At 41.3% G+C, this 25,883-nt stretch overlaps 1 protein-coding gene across 2 annotated transcripts in view; it reads right to left on the minus strand.

Moving 5' to 3' along the window:
- The window catches only part of SLC25A17 (solute carrier family 25 member 17), a 61,369-nt gene that overhangs the window by 20,851 nt on the left and 14,635 nt on the right, over positions 1 to 25,883 (minus strand). Inside the window, exons 3-9 of one of the 2 annotated variants that reach the window (XM_081083207.1) lie at positions 24,751 to 24,817; positions 22,563 to 22,714; positions 8,343 to 8,459; positions 6,711 to 6,856; positions 6,533 to 6,628; positions 4,446 to 4,528; positions 1,483 to 1,658 (exon numbers count right to left, since the gene is read on the minus strand). In XM_081083207.1, coding sequence (XP_080939333.1) covers positions 1,511 to 1,658; positions 4,446 to 4,528; positions 6,533 to 6,628; positions 6,711 to 6,856; positions 8,343 to 8,459; positions 22,563 to 22,714; positions 24,751 to 24,817 — 809 coding nt within the window. In that variant the 3' untranslated portion in view covers positions 1,483 to 1,510. Of the gene's footprint in view, positions 1 to 905; positions 1,659 to 4,445; positions 4,529 to 6,532; positions 6,629 to 6,710; positions 6,857 to 8,342; positions 8,460 to 22,562; positions 22,715 to 24,750; positions 24,818 to 25,883 lie in introns of those variants that run through there. The other variant, XM_081083206.1, reaches the window with a different exon arrangement.

A 25,883-nucleotide genomic window follows, 5' to 3' on the forward strand; every position in this document is an offset into this window, starting at 1 on the left:
ATTTTGAAATTCCCAAAGTGGCCAGAGAAAAATAAGAGACATTTCTACTCTCAAAATGAAATACCAGTCCACAGATACTTCATTATTATTCTCTCTGAGTGAATTATATTTATACATAAAAAGCCTGTCATTTTGTTATAGGGATAAAAATTAAGTCATAGGAACCCAAAAAACTAGTTTACTAATGTCAAGAGTTTGTTTCTTGAGTGGCTTGAGATGTCTAATTCCCTCCTAGCTACATACTACAAGTCCTACCACCTTAACCTGTGCTATGAGGGAAAAGTAAATGACATAGGACTCCCAGTTTTTTCAGAGGTTGTTTTAATGTATTAGTCCATCTTTCCTTTGAGAAAAATCTTTGTCTTGGTTTCCATAATTGAAAGCAATCATATCCTCTGTTGGGTCAGGCGTACTAAGGTCTCTGCAACTTTAATGCAGGAATCACCTATCGATCTTGTTAAAATGCAGACTATAATTCAGAAGATCTGGGCCTACATGTTCAACCAGCTCTCAATGCTACTGCTTGACACACCACACTTTGAGTAGAGGACTCTAAGGAATATTTCCCAATAGAAATAATCTCAATCAGATGTTTATTGTAAAAAAAAAAAAAAAATACAGCCTCCTCCAAGAGTTTGGAAAGGGAGATAATATTCCAGAGCCTAAACAAGATATTTGCTCCCTTCCCCTTTTCTGTGATTTTTACCAGGTAGTTGTCAATCCAATGTAATACCTTAATAAAGGTGCTGACAATTTACTGGGGCTTGACTTGATTGAGGCATGTTTGGATAAACATAAAACTTCAAGCCTTTCGTAATCAAAGAGTTGATTCAAAATAAATATTTTAAAATTATGTCAAATACTAACGAATAAGTGATGTTTACAAATAGTTTATAAGAGAATCATTTGGGATTAATTATTTTAATTTCTCCCCCCAAATAAATAGCTCATGTACTAAAGAAGACACTTTTCCTTAAGCAGAAAAAATCTAACAAAAATAAAATCATGCTCTCATGACATAGTCATAATATTATTTTCAGTGAGGAAAATAACAAGATTAACACATAAAAGGCATATGAGGAAAATTTCATGGCATAAAATTTGTTCTAGAACCTGGGGGAGAGGGTTAGGGAAAGAGAACAGTTGGTAAATTTAAGAAAGATTTTAACTAGAAAATATTACACATGAGAGCAAGAGTCCATTCTTTCTTAATAGTTCATTAAAACTAATCAATCCTACAAACTTTAAATTTTAGGTTTTCAATAATGCTTTCTCTTCTTATGACCACCAGTCCAACCTACCCCACAAAATTCAACCAATCATCATAAAAATTAAGTTGGTAACAGGTTCAGTTGGCTACCCTCTATATTTACCCTTAAATACTTTTAAAGCCAACAAGGGTAAAAATTCACGGTGGGAAGAGCAAGAGTAAAAAACAGAATCACTTCTCTTTGCACAGAAAGAAACCCCCATCTTGAGCACCTGTCCTCACTCTGCAGGGTAAGGTGTCTCAGTGCTTGTATACACTCTTCAGTCCCATAACTGTGAAGGTAGCAGCCACCAGTTTCTCATACACAAGGAACATGAGAGCAGCAGTGAGGACTGTCTGCAGCAGTTTGGCTTCAAGGCCTTTGTAGAGTCCTATTATTCCAAATCTCCTAAAAGAAAAGAAGTTTGAAAAGTAAAATAAAAGATTTTCTTTATAAAAGTCAACTCCTGCATCAAAGAAACAGTCACTACTTTGATACCGACTTTGCAAAGGTTGATCCTCAGAATTAAAATAAGCAATGGAAGTTTTAGACAGTAACAGACTTCTGTTGTCCAACTATTTATTATCTGTCAAGGCACTTGAAGACCAATTAAAGTTCAGTATTCATGAGCCACCAATCCTTTGCCTTTATAATCACCATTAATTAGCAGAATGCTGACAATATCCCAGATAGGATGCAAATCCTAAAACCATCTTAATGCCAAGATCTGAGATCTAAGAACTTTTAGATCTTTGACACTCTCCCAACTCAGTTATTTTAACTTAACAGTCCTTAAATGGTAGGAAAACTACAAACTGGTTTAGATCATTTTAGCTTCAACAGAACTAGGCAAAATGACAAAAGTGAAAGCTACCTGATTTTCAGTCTTCCTATACATTTGGTCTTCTAACCCAGGGGTTCTCAAATTTAGCGTACATCAGAATCACCTTAAACCACCGATTGCTGGGTCACATCCCCAGAGTTTCCGATGTATTAAGCTTGGGATGGGACTCAAGAATCTGCATTTCTAATAAGTTCCCAGGTGGAGACCAGCCATTTAGAACCACTGCTCTAACCACAGGGAAGACTGCTTCAGCTAACACCAAAAGCTCAGCGTACATCAGTCAAAACTCATCATAACTTCTCCACAGCTGCTGCATGTTGAGAGTGAACTGATCTCATATGCTAATTCATCAGCAACTCCAGGCCTGTATAGAGCATGAGCACTGAGATAGTACAGCTGATCAAGTGCTCCATGCACAAGCTATGCTGTATTTTATTATATTTGCTGTGTGTGAAAACCTATTATTTGGGGCAAATCATGTGATAAACAGCAATGAAAAGCCTTGACTCATGAATTTCTAGTTCATTAATTAACGTGAATTATGTTCCCCTAAGAAAGTCCACTTCAGTGTTTCTCAAGGTGAGGTCTGCTGTGAGATAACAGAAAGTATGTATATTGGTCTCTGTTCCTGGTTCCTGGCACAGAGAGCTCCTAAAACCCTTGTGATTACTTGAGTGATAAGAGCAACAGGATCATTTCTTGTTCTAATATTTGGTCTCTGACCCCGGATCCTGACAGTCTCTCTAAATATCAGAATAACTGCAGTGTCTTCTATTGTAATGAGATGACTCTTGGTGGGCTCCTGGATGGTGCAGGGGGGAGTGGGGGGGATAAGCCATGATCAGAAGCTTGGAATTTCCAGCCCCATCTCCATCCTCCAGAGAGGGGAGAGAGCCAGAAAAAGAGTGGACAGATTGTGCCCACAGGATGAAGACTTCATAAAACCCAACAGTATGGGGTTCAAAGAGCTCTCAGGTGGGTGAGCACATCCACACCCCGGAAGGGGGATGCACTCCAACTCCATGGGCACAGATGCTCCTGTGATGGGATCCTCCCAGACCTCACCCTGTGCAGCTCTTCATCTGGCTGTTCAGATATCATGACATCCTTTAATAAACTGGTAACATAAATGTTTTCCTGAGATCTGTGAGACACTCTAGCAAATAATCAAATCCCAGGAGGATGGAGGCATGGGAACCTCAGACTTGTAGCCAAGTCGGACAGAAGTTACGATGAGTTTTGACTGATGTACATACCCACAAAACCATTACTACATTCAAGACAGTGAACATCTCATCACCCCCAAAGTGTCCTTGGGTCTCTTTGTAATCATTCCCTCCCTCCTCCTACCCCCGCCCCAGGTAACTACTGATTTGCTTTCTGTCACTACGGATTTGCATTTTCTAAGTTTTATATAAGTGAAATCATGTCTGACTCCTTTCACTCGGCATAATTATTTTGAGATTCATCCATGTTGCTGCATGAATCAATAATTCCTACTTTTTTATTTCTCAGTATGCCATTATACAGAGATATCACAATTTAAGTATCTATTCACCTGACGATGAACATTTGAGTTGTTTCCAGTTTTTGACTCTTACAAATAAAGCTGCTATTAACATTTGTGTGCAAGTTTTTGTACAGACACATTTCCTGTCCCTCGGGTCAATACCTTGAAGTGGAATGGCTGGGTCCAATGGGAAGTGTGTCTAACTTTTTAAGAAAATGCCAAGCTGCTTTCCAATATAGCTTTTCAAATGCCAAGTTATAATCCCACTTCCTCTTTCAAAGGAGGCTCCTGCCTTATTTGATGTCCCTAATGATCAGTTTCTTTAAACAAAACAAGGAAATGACGAAAGTACATGCCTCACAGGACTACTGTTCGGATTAAGTGATATTGCTCACATAAAGCTTTAAAATCAGTGTCTGCCACAAAGCAAATACTCAAAAATGATAGTTACTCTTAACAGCATCATCACTGTCATAATTATAATTATTATTACTCTCCCTACTCCCTGCTTCCTTCCTCACTATGACTACTGCTCTATAATTCCTGCTTATTTCTATCTCTGAGAGAGATCACAGGATATGCCACTCAAGCACAATGGTCTCTATATAAGATTTTGGAGGGTTTCCATTATACAGGAGTTCTGCATATTTATAACAAAGTACAAGGACCTGAACTTTTCCCTAATTTCCCAAAGTACTGTCATATTGCACCAAACCCCTAAAATGGAAATGCCTGAGCACAGAATCCAAGGGAGAGGCTTCCAGGCTGCCACTGTCAAAGCAGTAGTGCCAGGTCAGCAAACCCAAGCGCTCCCCAGCAGAGGGGGCTGTTGAAAACGCACCTCACTCGCTGGTGAAGAAGATAGAGAACATTGCGGAGACTCCCCAATGTTCTGTTTTCTGGGTTGAGTCTGTGACGTCCAAACTGGGGAAGGAGAAAAAAAAAAGACCGTGTAGTACTGCTTTCTTTATATTAATTTGTACCTGCAGAGGAAATTCTGTTGGGAGTGATGTCTTACACACCATACAGTAATAAAAATGTCCAATTAGTATGTAGATTTAATTAATACTCTATGTTTCAGTGAAATAAGTGAAAATAAGAAATACGTTTCAATGAAGCAAGCAAGAGAATTTTCACTTGACAGAGAATTATGGGGAAAATTCTACCTCAAAAGAAAAAATACGCACCCATGATGAAGATATAAATATTGATAGTATGTATGACTTAACTTCCAGTCCTTTAAGAAGTTCTGATAAATACTAACCAGTTAGAACCACTAAAGTTTAAGCTCTTCACGTTATGTTTATCTGATAAAGTGTCAAAATACATTATTTGAATGCTACTGAATTCCTTTATATTAAGTACTAAGTTTTAAATAGTACATTAGTCAAAATACTTTTAAGAGATTATCATTTTTTGAACTGACATACTCTCACTACTTCCCCCATTTTATCCATCGATGAGTTCTTTGAATTTTTTTTCTCCATTTCAGAGAGAAAGAGAGAGATAGAAACATCAATGATGAGAGAGAATCATTGACCGGTTGCCTCCTGCACATCCCACACTGGGGATCAAGCCCACAACCCGGGCATATACCCTGACCAGGAATCGAACCATAACCTCCTGGTTCATAGGTCGATGCTCAACCACTGAGCCACGCCCGCCGGGCCAGATCATAACTCCTTCCATATCTCCTCTCTCCTCTCCACTGCTACCACTTTAATCTGGGCCACCATCACCTCTCACCTGTACTGCTGAAATGGCCTCCCACCTGATTCCCAGCCCCCTTTTCTCTTAGCCTCTGACCAACTCATCAGAATAGCCACACTGATCTACAATTGTAAAGCAGAACACATTACTCCCTAGTGTAAAACCCTTCAAGGGCTTCCCACGCATTGAGAGTAAACTCTAGACCAGGGGTGGGCAAACTTTTTGACTCGAGGGCCACAATGGGTTCTTAAACTGGACCGGAGGGCCGGAACAAAAGCATGGATGCAGTGTTTGTGTGAACTAATATAAATTCAAAGTAAACATCATTACATAAAAGGGTACGGTCTGGTTTTTTTTTTTTTTTAGTTTTATTCATTTCAAACGGGCGGGATCCGGCCCACGGGCCGTAGTTTGCCCACGGCTGGGCAAGACCATCACCCTTGAGGATGAGCCCAGTGACACCACTGAGAATGTCAAAGCTAAATCCGAAACAAGGAGGGCATCCTGCCTGACCAACAGTGTCCGATTTTTGCAGGCAAACAACTGGAGGATGGCCACACTCTCCTAGACTACAATATTCAGAGTCTACCCTGCACTTGGTGCTTTGTTTGAGGGGTGGCATCATCGAACCCTCCCTCCGCCAGCTAGCCTAGAAGTATAACTGCAACAAGATTACACCTGCCTGCACCCCTGGCCGCAAGAAGAAGGGCAGCCATACCAACAACCTGTGCCCCAAGAAGAAGTTAAATAAGGCCCTCCACCACTTCCTCAGGCCAACAGGGCAGCCTTCCGGCTGAACTGTGACCCTGGGGCCTCAATAACATTTCTCTTTTGTTGACTGGAGCAGTGAAAAAAAAAAAAAGCAAAACCATTAATTCCTCTAAAATAAACTACAGGAATCAACCTCTGATTTTGCAAAGGATAATTTGCCCTGGGCACCAAGCAAGTTAACGTGAATGAGAAGGATGCAAACTTATACCTTCCTGAGTCAAGAACCTTCCTCTACATTTGGGTTTTCTGAGACACTATGCTACTTAAGAAATTGCAAATGTAAACTTTGTTCCAAATCAAATAGGACACCAAGTGATAGCCAGCCTGGTTAGCAGAATATAAGACAAATGGGAAAATGTATGAGGAATGCTTAACTTGCTTTAAACAGAGAAACCACGTATTTTAGAATGCTGTTTGACTAAATGCAGGAAGAACCCCAGCACTCACCCTCAGAATTGACTGGACTGTCTGCATGGGATAGGTAACTGTGGTGGCAATTGCTTTGGCTACTGCACCAATGATGAACACATCCAAAGAAGAAAGCTGGAAAGCAAAGAAAGACGAATCATGTCAATCCAAACAACAAGAACAGATTACTGTTTGCTGCTTTCAAAATCAGTATTACCTTCATTCTTTTCTTTAAAAGCTGCCGTTTTAAACCTTCATAGAACATGAACTGGATGGCAGGATTGAAAACCAGCAGCAAGGAGGGAAAAGTGCCATTCCATAAAGACAAGATTCCTTCATCTCGAATGATCTGTTGAAAAGCATCTAAGCAAGAAATCAAGGACATCTGATGACAATCCCATAACTAGAGAAGACAAGGCGAATTCTGTTCAAATGGTTCTATCAAGATTTCCTTCTTGCTCAGCTGGCATGGCTCAGTGGTTGAGTGTTGACCTATGAATCAGGAGGTCATGGTTCAATTCCCAGTCAGGGTATATGCCCGAGTTGTGGGCTCAATCCCCAGTGTGGGGCATGCAGGAGGTAGCCGATCAATGATTCTCTCTCATCACTGATGTTTCTATCTCTCTCTCTCCCTCTCCCTTCCTCTCTGAATCTATATATAAAATTTCCTTCTTGTAATGATATTTTAGGGGCAAGTTCATCAGTTAACTACTTTTTGATAATTATCAGATCCTGACATTACTAAGTTATTGAGAGACAACTTTAATCAGGGAACTCCTTTTGACAATCTGGAGTCAGAATGTCAAGTGTTCCTAAGTAATCACCAACACTGGAAACTCTGTATTACAGAGAATTGTGAACTGATAGCCTATGTGTTTTACAACAAAGGCCAGTAAAACAAATGATAACATAGTTCCTTGGAGTCCATTTTATAGGACTGACTTGTAAGAAAATCACTGTCATTGCAAACACAGGAAAAGAGAGCCTGGTAGTGTGATACTATTAGAAAGCAGACGCTCATAGAGAGCAGACATTAACCTGGTATCTTTATCTAAAGCTAACACTAGGAAAAAAAGTACAGTAGATTATTCTTTAGATATATTCAACCCCTCCCACCCACACTCCAAAGCAGTAGTTACTGCTCTACCGCATGTCTTTGAGCTTGGCCATGTAATATGCTTTGGCCAACAGGATGTTAGCAGTCAAGATTCAAAAAGGGACTTGAAGTATGCTTGTACAACTGGGTGTGTCCTCTTGTTCATCACCATTACCAAGAGAAGAATATGTTCAAGCTGGTGCCAGAAAGGTGATGAGACACATGGAGCTGAGACTCCCAGGCTGGGGTTGGCCTAGAGGAGTCAAATCCCTGTCAATTCTAAGACACATGAGCTAAACTAAACAAATGCTTACTATTGAATGTTGAGATCTGAGGTTGTCTTTTATATAACACTAGAGGCCTGGCGCACAAAATTAGTGCACTCGGGGGTGGGGGGTGTCCCTCAGCCAGGCCTGCGCCCTCTCACAGTCCGGGAGCCCTCGAGGGATGTCTGGCTGATGACTAAGCGCTGCTGAAGAGGTGGGAGAGGCTCCCGCCACTGCCGCTGCGCTCGCTAGCCATGAGCCTGGCTTCCGGCTGAGCAGCGCGCCCCCTGTGGTGTCATACTGACCATCAGGGGGCAGCTCCTGCGTTGAGCGTCTGCCCCCTGGAGGTCAGTGCACATCATAGCGACCGGTCATTCCGCTGTTCGGTCAATTTGCATATTAGCCTTTTATTATACAGGATCATTGTGGCAATAAATTCCAAATACAAAGAAAACCTTTAAATAAAAACTCACACAGAGACACTTACCAATAATACCTTTGTAGTTGGTTGGTACAATGTCTTCATTCCTAAATTTTGCCCCTTGCAGCTTTAGTCTGGTGTTTACCACCCAGAGTGGAGTTGTCAGCAACACATTCACCACTCCTTTAAAAAGGAGGGAGAGACAAAGAGAAAGCAAAATGTAACCTTTTGAGCTTTGCTGTCTTATATTGAAGCTACATACCAATGTTTCATTTATTCTTCGGCCACTGACCTACTAGGAGACCCACGGTACGGTGTCTCTTTGTGCCAGGGTGCAACATAAGCCACTACTGTTAGAAGCAATTCAGAAGACTTGCTGATGGCAAAATGGCTGGCAATAGTACCTCTCCACATGAAGTGAGTAGTAAGTTTCTTTATTTGTGTAACAGGAGGTAATCTGTCAATTTATATAGCATCCAAAGTAGCAATTTTGGTACAGTTTTAAATACAATTTTTCAAAAACAGCTTTAAGAGACAGTGGCTTATTGATCACATGCTAAGCCCATGACAACATCAGATAAAACACACAATTAACAATTCTCTCATATGTAGTTTACATGGTTTTAAGTGCATATGGATCTGGTATAATGGATGACAAGCGGTGACACTGAAAAGTGCTTCAACAGTGACTAGATGATTACAAAAGAGTTCCTCATCACTTAGGGGATTAGGACAGGCAGGCAGCAAGCAGTAGTTATCAACTGTCATAAAACACCTGAAACAGCCGAAACCGGTTTGGCTCAGTGGATAGAGCGTCGGCCTGCGGACTGAAAGGTCCCAGGTTCGATTCCGGTCAAGGGCATGTACCTTGGTTGCGGGCACATCCCCAGTAGGAGATGTGCAGGAGGCAGCTGATCGATGTTTCTCTCTCATCGATGTTTCTCTCTCATCGATGTTTCTAACTCTCTATCTCTCTCCCTTCCTCTCTGTAAAAAATCAATAAAATATATTTAAAAAAAACAACAAAAACAAACAAACAAAAAAAAAAAACACCTGAAACAGCTTTGCAAGCATCATGATCCTTACAAGCTTAAGAATGGGGATCATGGACCCTCAGGATTGCCTCAGAGTGGAACAATACAATGATTCAGTTGTTTCCTTTTGAAAACACATAATCCCAATTTAACACCATCTTGAGATATTAATATATTCCTCATCAGTCCTGAAATGATTAAAAAAACACACACCAAAACAGAGTTGTAACAAAGTGCCTGACACATGGTATATACTTTATAAATACTTGTCAAATAAATATTGAACAAATGAACCTATGAACAAACTCATCAAACAACCATACATGGAGCTATCTGGCCCTAGTCATGCTGTGAAGAACCAAGAGCTGCAATCCTAAGGAAGAGAAATCTCTTTTACTAAAAGTCATTTAAACACAACAGGAGAAAGAAGGTTTTGATTTAAGGAATCGCAAAACATACTACAGTCAAACCTCGGTTCTCAAATGTTTCCCATCTGGAACAATCTGGTTCTTGACCAAGTTGTTCATAGGAAAAAAGGTCTCAGTTTTCTTTCTTTTCTTTTTTTTTTTAAATATATTTTATTGATTTTTTACAGAGAGGAAGGGAGAGAGATAGAGAGAGTTAGAAACATCGATGAGAGAGAAACATCAATCAGCTGCCTCCTGCACACTTCCCACTAGGGATGTGCCCGCAACCAAGGTACATGCCCTTGACTGGAATCAAACCTGGGACCTCTCAGTCCGCAGGCCGACGCTCTATCCACTGAGCCACACCGGTTTCTGCAAGGTCTCAGTTTTCTAACAGAACTTCAGTTCTCAACCTGACAACCCTTTCATGCTGACACATCAGCATGACAAAAACATCTCTCAGGCCACAAAGGAGAAAATTCGAGTCAGTTTACTGCTAAATTTCCTTTGTGAACATCTCAGGAAATCAAGAAAGCGTGCTGTGAATATTTTAATGTTTTGTGTGTTTTGTTTGATTTTGTTGCTGGTGAAATGTACACTTTTCGCAATTTTAAAACATAAAGAGGCCATCAAGTGTGCTGAAGTTGCTAAGGGTGTGAAAGTGATCATAAAACAGTGATCACAGGCTACTGAAGAGGTGGAAAAAACTGTTGTTAATTTGGAGAAGTGTAAAGCAGTTAGCTGGTTACAATTTCAGAGGCAATGCTATGTGAAAAAGCAAGATGCTACCCCCCTGGAATGAGTGCTGAAAGTGATTCATTCAAGGCTAGTAGGGGGTGGTTCGATAAATTTAGGAAAAGAAGTATTTGCCTATAGATTAAACAGTACATTAGAAAGTTTAAAACAGAAAACCACTTAAGGGTCTGGAATGGATTAATTCAATTGACATTATTTCTAATGGGAAAAAATGATTTGGTTTTCGAACAAATTGTTTCTCAAACAGCCTTCTGGAACAAATTAAGTTCAAGAACCAAGGTTCCACTGTATACTGAAAATACAGTCTAACCAAGAATAAGCCTGTGTGACAGCCAAGATATTAAAATTGTTTTCATTTGTTGCATACGGAGCAAAAGTAAAATATTTTGCTACTGCTCTCTTGGAAGCATTATGGGAACATATTTCTCAAAATAAAAGACTATCAAATAATTTTATGAGCTGTATTTGTCATATTTTTATAGAGAGGCATTCCACCAAGAAGTTGTCATTAATTAGGACTCAATGTATTCATACATTGTCACTTCAGGCATTGATCATAATCTGAATAAGTCTTAACCAGAGATTCCTGCTGGTCTCATTTTTTAAAAGCACCAGTGCCCAAGAGGCCAAGGTAAAAGAATATCAATACAGGCCCATTTGCCCAGACATTATAACGTAGTAGAGCAGTGATGGCGAACCTTTTGAGCTCGGCGTGTCAGCATTTTGAAAAACCCTAACTTAACTCTGGTGCCCTGTCACATACAGAAATTTTTTGATATTTGCAACCATAGTAAAACAAAGACTTATATTTTTGATATTTATTTTACATATTTAAATGCCATTTAACAAAGAAAAATCAACCAAAAAAATGAGTTCGCGTGTCACCTGTGACATGTGTGTCATAGGTTCGCCATCACTGTACTAGAGGCCCGGTGCACGAAATTCATGCACTCAGAGGGGTGGGGGTCCCCCAGCCCAGATTGCGAGAGGGTGCAGGCCAGGCCAAGGGACCCCACCAATGCACGATCAGGGTCAGGGAGGGACAGGGGGAGGTTGGCCAGTCAGGGAGGGACAGCGGGAGGGCTCCAGGGCGTGTTTGGCCTGTCTCGCTCAGTCCTGATCAGCTGGACCCCAGCAGCAAGCTAAGCTACCAGTCAGAGCATCTGCCCCCTGGTGGTCAGTGCATGTCATAGCGACTGGTCGACTGTCTGCCCTCTGGTGGTCAGAGCACGTCATAGCAAGCAGTTGAGTGGCCTTAGCATATTATTAGCATAGTACGCTTTGATTGGTTGAATGGCCAACAGGACAACCGGACACTTAGTATATTAGGCTTTTATTATATAGGACTACAGGCCTGGTGCACAAAAATTTGTGCACTCGGGGGGGAGGGAGGGGCCCCTCAGCCCAGCCTGTGCCCTCTCACAGTCTGGGACCCCTCGGGAGATAACAACCTGCTGGCTTAGGCCTGCTCCCGGGTGGCAGAGGGCAGGCCCAATCCCTAGGTGCAGCCCCTGGTCGGGCTCAGAGCAGGGCTGATTGGGGAGCTGGGGCGCTGCCCCATGTCATGCACAGAGCAGGGCAGAACGGGAGGTTGCGATGCCACCTTCAGTCACGCTCAGGGTAGGGCCGATTGGGGGGTTGGGGCACCGCCTCCTGTCACACTCAAGGCAGGGTCAATGGGGAGGTTGCAGCACCACCCCGTCACGCACAGAGCAGGGCCAATCAGGGGGCTGGGGCACTGCCCCCTGTCACTCACAGAGCAGGGCTCATCAGGGGGTTGGGGCTCTGTACCCTGTCACTCACAGAACAGGGTCGATCAGGGGGTTGGGGAGCTCCCCGCTGTCACGCACAGAGCAGGGCCAATCAGGGGGTTGAGGAGCTCCCCCCGTCACTCACAGAGTAGGTCCAATAGGGGAGTTGGGCACCACCCCGTCACACACAGAGCAGGGAGGATCAGGGGGTTGGGGTGCCGCACCCTGTCACACTCAGGGCAGGGCTGATGGGAAGGTTATGGCTCTACACCGTCACACACAGAGCAGGGCCCGTGGGGGGGGGGGGGTTGGGGCGCCGCAACCTGTCACACACAGAGCAGGGCCGATCAAGGGGTTGGGGCACCACACCCTGTCACACACAGAGCCGCAGGGCGATCAGGGGGTTTGGGCGCTGCCCCCTGTCACGCTGATCCCGGTGCCGGGAGGCCTCACGGCTCCGCTGATCCCGGTGCTGGGAGGCATATTACCCTTTTACTATATAGGACAGAGGCCTGGTGCACGGGTGGGGGCTGGCTGGTTTGCCCTGAAGGGTGTCCTAGATCAGGGTGGGGATCCCCAATGGGGTGCCTGGCCAGCCTGGCTGAGGGGATGATGGCTGTTTGCAGCTGGTCACACACCCTTCAGGGTGAGGGTCCCCACTGGGGTGCCTGACCAGTCTGGGTGAGGGGCTGAGGGCTGTTTTCAGGCTGGCGGGTGACTGAAGCTCCCAACCGCTCCTTTTTTTCTTTTTTTTTTTAATTCTGGGCCAGCTTTAGCTCTGAGGCTTGGCTCCAGCTCTTAGGCCTCAGCTGCTGAAAGCAGGTATCTGGTTTGTTTGGGTTCTATAATCGAAACACTGTTTCAACTCCAGCTCTGAGATCCTGGCTGGCTGAAAGCAGGTTTCTGGGGTTTTGTTTAGCTTCTATATTATAACAATGTTTCAAACTGCAAGCTCAGAGGCCGGCAGCGGCAGGCGGGGTACGCTGGAGTCCTCCGTCACTGAAGCAAGCAAGCCTCATAGTCACTTCAAGCTGCCTGGTTGCCGGCCGCCATCTTGGCTGGCAGTTAATTTGCATATCGCCCTGATTAGCCAATGGGAAGGGTAGCGGAGGTACGGCTAATTACCATGTTTCTCTTTTATTAGATAGGATTCCTATTCAATGCATGGTACACATCACTTAACAGAAAAATCAATAGCTAGCAAAACCAGACTAAAAAGTACTACTGAGCAAACTGCATTTTTTATAGATGAAGACAGGAGTGTTTAGAAGCAGAGATCACAAGAGTCATGGATACTGTAGGCAGGCACAGTGTACAAGAAAGATTAACATGGATGGTGTGATGGTACATACAGGCAGGCTAAATAGCCATCTCAGACAGTGATTAAAGAAAATTTTACTTTATTTAGAGAAAAGAGATGGAGGATGGGATATCCAAAGGAAAGGGCTGCACAGCATGAGCCAAGGGGACATAGGGTCGATGATGGCAGGAAAAATATACTTAGGCAACATGAAAGCCTAGGCTGGGCTGCTTTGGCTCCCTGAGAAGTCAAAGAGAAGGGGGCCTTGGAGACAGGTTCAGGGGGTTAGCCTGGGATGAGCTGCTGCTGCCCATTGCTCCCCTGGTTGCAAGTCTCATGGGGTCCCTTAGAGGTTAGGGAATGCATGCCTGTGGGGGAAGAGAGGGAGAAGGGAATGACAAGGTAGTGATCCTTGGAGAGTGGGGGGAGGGAGGGAAAGGGAAGGGCACAGGTGTGCTCCCTCCAGCCAAAGGGTTTTAAGGGTGGAGATTTTAGGGGCGGTCCCAGGGGAGATGGTAATAGAATATTCAGCAGCTTTCCAGGTATGTCCTTTCAGGGTTGTGGTCTCCACTGATTGATTGGCTGGCACCAGGACATGGGTGGTGCCAGCCAATCAATCAGCTGGTCCTGAGGTCAGCCACGGGGTTGCTGGTCTGGTTTTGCTGCTTTTCTGGGCCTAGGGATGAAATACAACTGTGGCTTGGATGTAATCTTTAGGGAGGAAAAGGTCAGGAGGTCTAAACTGCATGACGACGGATATGCTAGGGCAGTGGTCAGCAAACCGCGGCTCGCGAGCCACATGGGCTCTTTGGCCCCTTGAGTGTGGCTTTTCCACAAAATACCACATGCGGGCGCGCACGTACAGTGTGAAGTTGACTTAAAACTTTAAGTAAAGTTTATTAAGTTAATTTTAGGGAACATTGTGGAGTGAAAGAAGATGTAGTGTCAAGGATTGAGAAAGGTACGTTGAGATAGTTTGGACATATAGAGAGGATGAACGAAAGGAGATAGACGAAACAAGTATATAAGACAAGTGTGGATGGGAGAGTTGGAAGGGGTCGACCTCAGCGAACGTACCTCAATCAGATTGAGGACGTTTTTAGCAAAGGCCAGCTTAGGAGTACCCTAATTAAGTTAATAACAATGTGCCTACCTATATAGTTTAAGTTTAAACAATTTGGCTCTCAAAGGAAATTTCAATCGTTGTACTGTTGATATTTGGCTCTGTTGACTAATGAGTTTGCTGACCACTGTGCTAGGGGAAGATAGGTTACCTTGGAGGCAAGGTTCTTGTTTTTCCAATTTTACCCCTTACTAGGCATCTGGGGCTTTCTACCCTGGTGAGTTTCTGTACCGGGCCCATTGTCCTTGCTCTGCTCATGTCTATCTAGCACTACATACCTTTCATATATATATATATATACATATATATATATATTATATATATATATATATATATATGTATATATATATATTTAATTGATTTCAGAGAGAAAGATAGAAACATCAATGATAAGAGGGAACCATTGATTGGTTGCCTCCTGCACATCCCCCTACCGGGTATCGAGCCCGCAACCCAGGCATGTGCCCTTGACTGGAATCAAACCTGGGACCCTTCAATTCGCAGTCCAAGGCTCTATCCACTGAGCCAAACCAATTAGGGTAGCACTACATACATTTTGAAACAAATAAAATAGGTTGCCTATTAAATAAATTCTTTAGAAATCAAAATTTCCTTCAAGGGGTAGGCACACAGAAAACATGTCAGAGGCAAGGCAGCCAAGATTAATATTTAACTATTGTTTAAAATTCTGTTTTCATATTCCTTTTATTAACATGAGTTGAAAGACTAAGAGGGTTAAGGACAATCTCCAGTACAAAAATGCATCATTTAAAGAGAATATAAAAGCCTGTGAGAACATTTTGTATTTCAAAGCTTTTTATCTGAGAAGTTCAAGTACTCTGTTCATCCTCTAAGCCAAAATAGATAGAGAGGTATTTCTTAAACACTATAATTTTATGAGTTCTTGGAAAAGGCACTCAAAATACTTGATCCAAAACTTTATTGGAAACTTACACCCTCTGTTATCAAGCAAAGGACAACATTTCAAGTTGGAAAAACAACTATAAATGGTCATGATGAGTGATTCTAACTCTTACTAAAGCATTAAAGATAAGGCTGAAGGATAAAGAATGCTGTCTGCTTATTTATGAGTCTGTATAGAAAAGTCTTTTTCTAGTGCCAGGCTGTGGCTGACTTCAGCTCTAAGATGCGAATACGGGGTACTAATACTTCATGACAGGAGACTGATTTTCTTCCATTCAAATGATTCTATTTTCTTTCTTTGTCTTCTTTTTTTTGTTTTGTTTTTGTTGTAAAAATCATTTACAGGTAAACAGAACCAAAATTAAGACATGAAGAATAATAACTGAACCCGCTCACTAAAATTATTCACTGATTCAAGGAATAATTAAAACACAGCTATTTACTTCTGAAATCTTCAAAACAAATAGTTTATCAGTAGTGAGTCTCCTTCGGTAAGGAGAGAAAACAAAAATGAAGTGCACTTCAGGGAAATGTGCACGATGACCCCTGACATAAGAAAATGGCAGATCATGCCCAGCTGGTGTGGCCCAGTGGTTGAGCGGCGACCCAAGAAGCAGGAGGTTATTGGTTCGATTCCCAGTCAGGGCACATGCCTGGGGTTGCGGGCTCGATCCCCAGTAGGGGCGTGCAGGAGGCAGCTGATCGATGATGTTTCTATCTCTCTATTCCTCTCCCTTCCTCTCTCTCTAAAAATCAATAAAATACATATTTAAAAAAAAAGAAAATGGCACACCAAGACCATAAATCTAACCATTTGTCTCCCTATGAAAGAATGCAACTAGATATACAAAAGGAACAAATCTGCCTTACCAGAGGTAAGGATGGAGGGCAGGAATATGAACATGAACTGTCACAACAACGATAACATCACTGGCATTCAAAAATAGTTATTTTTAAAAATCCCAATTGCATAAGTTATTTGTAAGGTTCTTTTCCCAAATTCTTCCCCAGGGTATCAAGCTACATGAGTTTTCTTCTGTGAAAATAAATTAATTAATTAAATAAATTTCTAAGTTTCAAGAAGAATTTGAATAACAATAGAGGGGTGGGCAAAAATAGGTTTACAGTTGTTTGTATGAAAAAAGACATGCAGGTTATCGCCCTAACTGGCTTGGCTCAATGGATAGAGCGTCAGCCTGTGGACTGAAGGGTCCCAGGTTCGATTCCAGCCAGGGGCACATGCCTGGGTTGCAGGCTCCATCCCCAGTGGGGGGCGTGCAGGAGGCAGCTGATCAATGATTCTCTGTCATCATTGATGTTTCTATCTCTCTCTCCTTCTCCCTTCCTCTCTGAAATCAAGAAAGAAACATATTTAAAAAAAAGAAAAAAGACATGCAGGTTATGATTATAATAATACAAGAAAAAACTCTGTTTTGCATACTTACAACCTGTACACCTACTTTTGCCCACCCCTGTACTGTTCCTAGTTTTCCTTGGAAATAATGAAACTTATTTCTACAGTGATTATAATACAATGATAGGGCTCACAGAAGGAAGTAAAAGCTATTCTAATTATTGTAAGAATGCATAGGTATTAAGATATAAAAAATGTTATAAGGAGAAGTTTAAAACTCACAAAAGTAAGTTCCAAGGAATTCACTACCTTCAGAAACTCTTTTGACCAAGGGTCTCAACTGTGACACTACTGACATTTTGGGCCAGATAATTCTTTATTTGGGTGTGTGTGAGGGGTGCCATTGTGTAAGATGGTTAGCAGTATCCCTGGCCTCTACTCACTAGATGCCAGTAGCATCCCCCAGTTGTGACAACCAAAACTATCTCCAGACATTTGCCATATGGCCCCTGTGGGACAAAGCAGCCTCATTGAGAACCACTGTTCTAATCCAATCACCAAGTGATTATTCGCTTTATTTTTGAAAGTTTCAAAAGACAACTCTTACCCCAATGATCTATTTTTTTCTAAGCCCTGTTAGAAATGTTATTTTTATTGATATTAAGTCTATCTTCTTAAACAACTGGAAACATATATGACATTAGCTAGTAAATGATTTTTACCCAAGATATGAATTAGCAACTCTGAAATGACTTTATGTGTACTGTTATCCTGGCCCAATTCCTTTGGGTAATATAGAACAAGTACAGTCTTTCTTCTGCAAGTCATTCATTCATGGTCTGCTCACCAAACATATATTGTGTGTCTAGTATGTGATCAACTCTGTTCTAGGTGCTGACGATAGAGCAGTAAATAAAAAATAAAATCCCTGTCCTCATGAAGCTTACATTTTAATGTTGTAATGAGACAAGATAAGTAAAATATGTAGGATGTTAGAGAATAAGAGTTAAGAAGAAAAATCTGTCACCAATGAATTTCATGTATAAATACGAATGTAACCCTGCCATTCTCCGGAGCACTATCTCAATTCATTGAGGTTCTGCTTCCCGGCATATGTCGACAGTTTGGCTCAAATAAACTCACAAAAATTCAAAAAAAAAAAAAAGAGTTAAGAAGAAAATTTTAGCAGATTATTGAGGTGTCTATTTCAGACATGGTGGCCATTTTGGGGGAAAGACCTTAAAGGAGGTGAAGGAGTGAGCCAGGCAGTTGCCAGGCAGAGGAAAAGGCAGGCACATGGACCCTGAGGCAAAAGCATGCCAGTGGTGCTCAAAGAGAAGAGGCAGTGTGGTGCAGTGGTGTGAGTGAAGAGAAGACTAGGAGGGCCAGGTCATACTGGGCAGTGCAGGACAAGGTAAGGACTTGGGCTTTTACTCTGAGCAAGATGGGAAGCAGCAACTGGAGGGCTCTGAGAAAAAATATGATCTTGCTTTTGTTTTAACAGGATCACACTGGCTGTTATGTTGAAGACAGATTAAAGGGGACAAAATTGAAAGCAGGACATCAGTCCAGGAGGCTCTGAAGATAATCCAGTCAAGATTTTATGGTGGTTTGGATTCAGGTCATAGTGGAGACAAGTGGCTGCACTGGATACCGTATGCAGAGAGAGGCAACAGGATCTGCTCATAGACTGGAAGTGGGGTCAGAGAGAGAGAGGAAAATTTGAGATCTCTAGTAGGGCAAGTAGAAGACTAGAGTTGCCACTTAGTAAACTGCAAGATACAGGAGGAGCAGGTCTTTAAATTTCATTCATTTGTTCAACAATTAATCAGTACCTTCCATGAACTAGACACTGTATTAAAACACTAGGGATGAAGAGATAACAAAAATGTAATCTCAGCCTTTAAGTGGTTCACTACCTACTGAAAGATAAAGACAAATATGCAGACTATTAATATACAGTAGAGTAAGCATTGAGCCATTCCACTAAGTAGAGGCAGACAGTAACTAAATACTCACAATACCATGTTAATGGTTCCCTAGTAGCTCTGAAGTCTCAGATAACAAGAATCCAAAGCCTTCTAAAATCTAGCTCCTACTCACCTCTACAATTTTATTGTTCATGTTCCTATACTCACTTCACTCATTAACTAAGAGAACTCACTGTTCTAAACATGGATTTTCTCAATTCTCTATCATTCCCTTCATCAGGAAACTGTCATTATTCATCTATAAATGTTACTAATTAAGCCTAATCCTATTAAGGCTTAATTCAAGAGCCATTGGTTTGTATAAGATACCATGCCCCCCCCCCCCCGCCCCCGCCCCAGCCTGGCCGCTGTTGCTCAGTGGTTGGGTGTCAACCTATGAACCAGGAGGTCACGGTTTGATTCTGATCAGGGGCACGTGCCCAGGTTGTAGGCTCGATCCCCAGTAGGGGACGAGTAGGTGGCAACCGATCGATGATTCTCTTTCATCACTGATGTTTCTATCTCTCTCTCCCTCTCTGAAATCAATAAAAAATATATATATATACATATTTTTAAAAAGATACCCCCCTCTCCCCACAGCCAAAAGTGACCTCTCATCCTGCTATGAACCCTTTAAAGCATCAACAACTATTATGATACGAACTACCTAGGGCTGTGCAATAAATACCTTTGTCACATTTGACTAAATGCTTTCATACTCAGGGTGGGCTTCATGGATGTGTAACCTGTCTAATGCTTTGGTGTCATCCATCTTGAAATGCTTACTAAACTGTGAACAAGGAGTCCCATATCTTCATTTTGTACCGGACACTGCAAATTATATAGCCAGTCCTGTTCATGTTAACATGTAAACATCTCATGTGAACCCCAGTTTAAGTGTGTGTGTATGTGTATATGTGTATGTGTGTGTGTGTGTGTGTGTGTGTGTGTGTATAACTTCCTTGCTTATTTTCCATATATATATATGGAAAATAAGCAAGGAAATTATTGAAATCCCTCTTTTTTTAAAAAGAAACCTTAGCTTCCATATATTCTGGGTATAGGCTGCTAAGCAGGGATAACTTATCTTTCTCTCTGGATTAAAAAGATAAAAATAAGCAAAGTCAGCTCAGAAATAAACATTTGTGTATATGGTCAATGGATCTTCCACAAGGGTGCCAAGACCCACTCAATGGGGAAAGGCCAGTATCATCAACAAATGGTGTTAGAAAAACTGGATTATCTACACCCAAAAGAATGAAATTGGACCCTTATCTTATACCACATACAAAAATTGGCTCTAGACTATGAGATTTGGGAAAGCAGAATGGCCCCTCATAGTCCCGGATTGCAATAAATGTGACTCTTTAATTCGAAAAAACACACAAAAAAACCCCCACACAAAACAAAACAAACAAACAAACAAAAAAATTGGCTCTAATCTCTGCCTTTAAGTGGTTCACTACCTAGTAAAAGATAAAGGCAAATATGCAGATTATTATTATACATCTAAGTGGATGAAAAATAAAAGTAAGACCTAAAACTATAAAACTCCTAGAAGAAAACATATGAGGTAAAGCTTTCATATTAGACTCAGCAATGATTTCTTGGACATGACACCAAAAGCACAAGCAAAAAAGCAAAAATAAGCCGAAACCGGTTTGGCTCAGTGGATAGAGCGTCGGCCTGCGGACTGAGGGGTCCCAGGTTCGATTCCGGTCAAGGGCATGTACCTGGGTTGCGGGCACATCCCCAGTGGGAGATGTGCAGGAGGCAGCTGATCGATGTCTCTCTCATCGATGTTTCTAACTCTCTATCTCTGTCCCTTCCTCTCTGTAAAAAATCAATAAAATATATTAAAAAAAAAAAGCAAAAATAAGACAAATGGTACAAACTTAAAACTCAAACAAAAACTTTTGAGTATCAAAGAATATAATCAACAGAGTGCAAGGCAGCCTATAAAATAGGAGAAAATTGTGGAGAGCGGCTACAGCCTTAGGACAGGATCAAGCCTCAGACTGACTTGTGGCAAAGCCACATACAAGTCCCAGCCTGGAGCGCAAAGCCCTCCCAGCACAATTATAGCCAAAAAGCTATGGTTATAAGCTTGACCTTACAGTCCGACCCTGCAGTCCTAGGTAGCTAAGGGATGTGGGCTGAGGGAGGTACAGCAATGCTGCCTAAACAAAGCTTGATGGAGTTCAGAGGATGGCAACAACAGGAAAGAAGATTTGAAATTCGCAAGAACACTGTAAACATCTTGCCCTTGTTTTGCTTTGTGTGATCTGACTATAAAATAGACTCGCTTACAGGCTGTGTGACTATGTCCTCATACAGGCACAGTGATCCATCTGGCCCCAACTGTATTCTCTTGTCTATTTTCTTTAATCCTTCACCGCCCCTCCTCAAGTTCATCACTGGCCGTGCTGGAGGCAGTTTAGAAAATATTTGCAAATCATATATCTGATAAGGGCTAATATCCAGAATATATAAAGAAGACATACCTACAGCTCAACAAGAAAAAAATCAAATAACTCAATTTATGAAAAGCCAACAAACAAATGAAAAATGAGAGAAATGCAAATCAAAACCACAGTGAAATGTCACTTCATATTCATTAGGATGGCTTCTATCAAAAACAAAAAAACAACAACAAAATAACAAGTGTTGGCGAGGATGTGGAGAAAATGGAACTGCTGTGCACTGCTGGTGGAATTATAAAATGGCACAATTGCTGTGGAAAACAGGATGGTGGTTCCTCACAAAATTTAAAAAAGAGCTACTGGGTAAATATCCAAAAGAATTGAAAGCAGGGACTCAAAGAGGTATTTGCACAACCCATTTTCATATCAGCAACTATTCACAGTAGCCAAGAGGTGGAAACAATCTAAATATTCATCAACAGATCAATGGATAAACAAAACGTGGTATATACACATACAACAGAATATTATTCAGCCTTAAAAAGGAAGGAAATCCTTTTATATCCTATAAAATGAATGAACCTTGAGGGCATTATGCTGAGTAAAATAAGCCAGTCACAAAAATACAAATACTGTATGATTCCACTTATATGAGGCATCTAAGGTAGTCAAATGAAAGTAGAATGGTGGTTACTAGGGGCTGGGGGAGAGAAAGGGGAGTTGTTTAATGGGTCTAGTCACGTGTTTCGCATTTGTCAGATGACAATGTTCTGGAGATCAGTTTCACATCAATGTACAGAAACTTACTACTAAAGTATACAGTTTAAAATTATTAGGATGGTAAATTTTATGTTATGTGCTTTTAACACACACACACACACACACACACACACAGCCAAGTCAGCAAACTAATTATATTCTTTGTAGCATAACTCTGTGCTAAAATAACCTCATAGAGCAGCCGTGGGCAAACTACGGCCCGCGGGCCAGATCCAGCTCGTTTGAAATGAATAAAACTATTGAAAAAAAAAAGACCATACCCTTTTATGTAATGATGTTTACTTTGAATTTATATTAGTTCACACAAACACTCCATCCATACTTTTGTTCCGGCCCTCCAGTCCAGTTTAAGAACCCACTGGGGCCCTCGAGTCAAAAAGTTTGCCCACCCCTGTCATAGAGGATATATGGACAAAATAAGTGTTAAGATATAAAAATATTTTATGCTCAGAAAACTTTGTTACCTGCAACAAATCCAACCACCAGATCTTTTCCAGTAGTAGAATGTTGACCTTTGACCCAGACTGTTTTGAGGCTATTAAAAGTGTAGAAATAGACAAAATTGGAGCAGCAGAGACTGGAGATAACTGGAAACCATCCTCGATATGGGGCCAGGCTAGGGAAAAAACAATAAGTAAAATAAAGATGATGGACAAAAGCCACTAGAAATGAGTTAAGTCCTAGGAAAGGCTGATTATCATTCACATATTTTCAAAGTTCACTCCTGCACTACAATGTACTTTACATTATACACATCTTACATTTTGAAGGATGCCCAAACCAAGAAATCTTTTCTAGCACCAATGACAACAAAGAAACAATAAACTTTCAATGGCTTGTTTACTGCTTTCCTTTAGTAATACTAAAGATAATTTCTTCACGGCTGTTAGCTAATACAGCATCATTCACATTTTATTACAGGGCAATAATATTTAAAATAAAGTAAATATAGAATATAAGTGCAAAAAAAGTGGTGGGGGCATATTATAAGAGTATAGGAACCAGACTAAGGGATTCCCACTGGTCAAACCTGGAACAATTTGAGCACCAAAATAATAAAGTATAGTAATCAATTGTAAATCACTAGTAAAACAGAAATTTCTGAGTCTATATTGATATTAACTAAAGTAACTGCTCAGAGAGTGCTTATAATTGCAACAGAGGAAACAAAATTATTCAGTGGCTAACTCAAATCTAAAAAAATCATGATTAGCCCAGCAGGTGTGGCTCAGTAGTTGAGCATTGACCTCTGAACCAGGAGGTCACAGTTAGATTCCCGGTCAGGGCACATGCCCCAGCTTCAGGCTGGATCATTATCCTCAGTAGGGGATGGGTAGGAGGCAGTCAATAAATGATTCTTATCATATTTTTAAAAAATCATGAATAACTAATAAAGATGAGGCGCAGAATACATAGCCTCATCTAATCATGAAGAAACATGAGGCAGACTTAAAATAAGCAGCATTTTATTTTTTAAAAGTGGGAGGAAGACTGACTATATTCTTTAAAAGTGTCAATTGCAGCCCTGTGTGACTTGGTTGAGTGTCATCCTGTGCACCGAAAGGTCTCCAGTTCAATTCCCAGTCAGAGCACATGCCTGGGTTACTGGCTTGATCCCCAGTGGGGGTACATGTAGGAAGCAACCATCGATCCATGTTTCTCTCTTACATCGATGTTTCTCTCTCCCTCCCTTCCTCTCTCTTTAAAAATCAATAAAAACATATTGAAAAAAACTTTTAAAAAAGTCAATGTCATAAGGGTAAAGGGTTTTGATGTATGAAACTTATTCTAAAATAATTTGAAAAAAATCGCCCTAAGCGGTTTGGCTCTGTGGATAGAGCATCAGCCTGCGGACTCAAGGGTCCCAGGTTTGATTCCAGTCAAGGGCATGTACCTTGGTTGCAGGCACATCCCCAGTAGGGGGTGTGCAGGAGGCAGTTGAGAGATGTTTCTCTCTCATTGATGTTTCTAACTCTCTATCCCTCTCCCTTCCTCTCTGTAAAAAAATCAATAAAATATATATTTTTTTAAAAAATCTGTGTATGGCCAAAACCGTTTTGGCTCAGTGGATAGAGCGTCGGTCTGCGGACTGAAAGGTCCCAGGTTCGATTCCGGTTAAGGGCATGTACCTTGGTTGCAGGCATATCCCCAGTAGGAGATGTGCAGGAGGCAGCTGATCGATGTTTCTCTCTCATCGATGTTTCTAACTCTCTATCTCTCTCCCTTCCTCTCTGTAAAAAATCAATAAAATATATTTTAAAAAAAAAAAATCTGTGTATGGTGTGTGTGTGGTACAGAGAGAAAAGGAAGGAGAGAGGAAAGGAGGAAAGAATGCATGAGCCAATGACAAAAAAAAAAAAGTATTAACAATAGGTGAATCTGGATAAAGCACATACTAGTCATCAAGTTTTGCAACTTTTTGTAAATTTAAATTATTTCCAAATAAAAAGTTAAAAGTAGTACATAACCTAGATTGATTTCATGGAAGACTCTACAATCAAGATTCAAAATGGCGAACCACAGGACTTTACTTACCAGTCAAGTATTTACAAATTCACACTACAGGGCTATGAGAACGTACAGAAAGGAGTGTAGGCTGTGAATCTCCTAGGGAGGTGCTTTTCTAACAAAGATGAAGGTGGTAGTACTCACAGGCCTTCTTCTTTAATGATCTCCAGGAGCACCATGTGTGTAGTTTTGGATTTTCTTTTCTCATCAACTACAAGAGGAAAATATGTCTGTTATTCATGGATCATAGCATTTTAATTCAATACCTAATACCCAGAGTAAAAGATGTGACAAAAGAAATTTATTCCGTGGGGGGCGGCAGGGGTAGGCTAAGGGGGTTTAATGCGGGGGGGAGGGATAGGCAGGGGATATCTGTAATATTTTCAATAAAGATAAAATTTTAAAAAAGAAATTTATTTCTTATATTCATAAGGCTCTCTTGTCCCCCTCCCCACCCAAAGTTACATATTCTCATTTTTATCTTAACATCTTATAGAGAGGAAATAAACTATCATCTCCCTTTTAGAGAAAAGGCTGTAGAAACAAAAGCTGTGAAGGACACGTGATTGGTAGCAAAGTCAGGATTAAAACTCAAGCTTCCAAAAAAAGAAAAAAAAAACCCTCAAGTTTCCAGCTCTGACCAGTGTTGCTCAGTTGGTTGGGCATCGTCCAGTGCACTGAAATATTGCTGGTTCGATTCCCAGGCAGGGCACATGCCCAGGTTGCCAGCTTGATCCCTGGTAGAGGGTGTGCTAGAGGCAGCCCATCGATGGCTCATTCTCACGTCAATCTTTCTCTCTCTTACTCTTCCTTCCTCTCTCTCTAAAAATCAATTAAAGAAAAAAAAAACACCCTCAAGTTTCCAAACTTTTAGCCTTGTTTTGCTCTCTCCCTTCCACTCTCTCTAAAAATCAATGGAGAAAATATCCTCGGATGAGGATGAACAAAAAATAATTAAATTGGTACCTATATGGCTTATACGATAGCAAATTAGGAAACCTATATAGAAGGAATCTGGCAATAGCTATCAAAATTAAAAACACATTTATCCTTTGATCAGCAATCCCACTTCTAGGAATTTATTTCATAGAATTTACAGAAACAGTGGCATATGAATAAATCTATTCTACAAAAGAACCAACCAACCCAAGAATCTCCAATTGGGGGCGGGGGGGAGGGGGTTGGTAAATAGGTTATGGTGTATCCACACCATGGATCATTCTACAGTTAGAAGAGGCTCCCAATGTACTGATTTGGAAGGTATCCAAAATATGCTG

This window comes from Myotis nattereri (genome assembly GCF_964212035.1).
Source record: "Myotis nattereri genome assembly, chromosome: 2".
Lineage (NCBI taxonomy): Eukaryota > Metazoa > Chordata > Mammalia > Chiroptera > Vespertilionidae > Myotis > Myotis nattereri.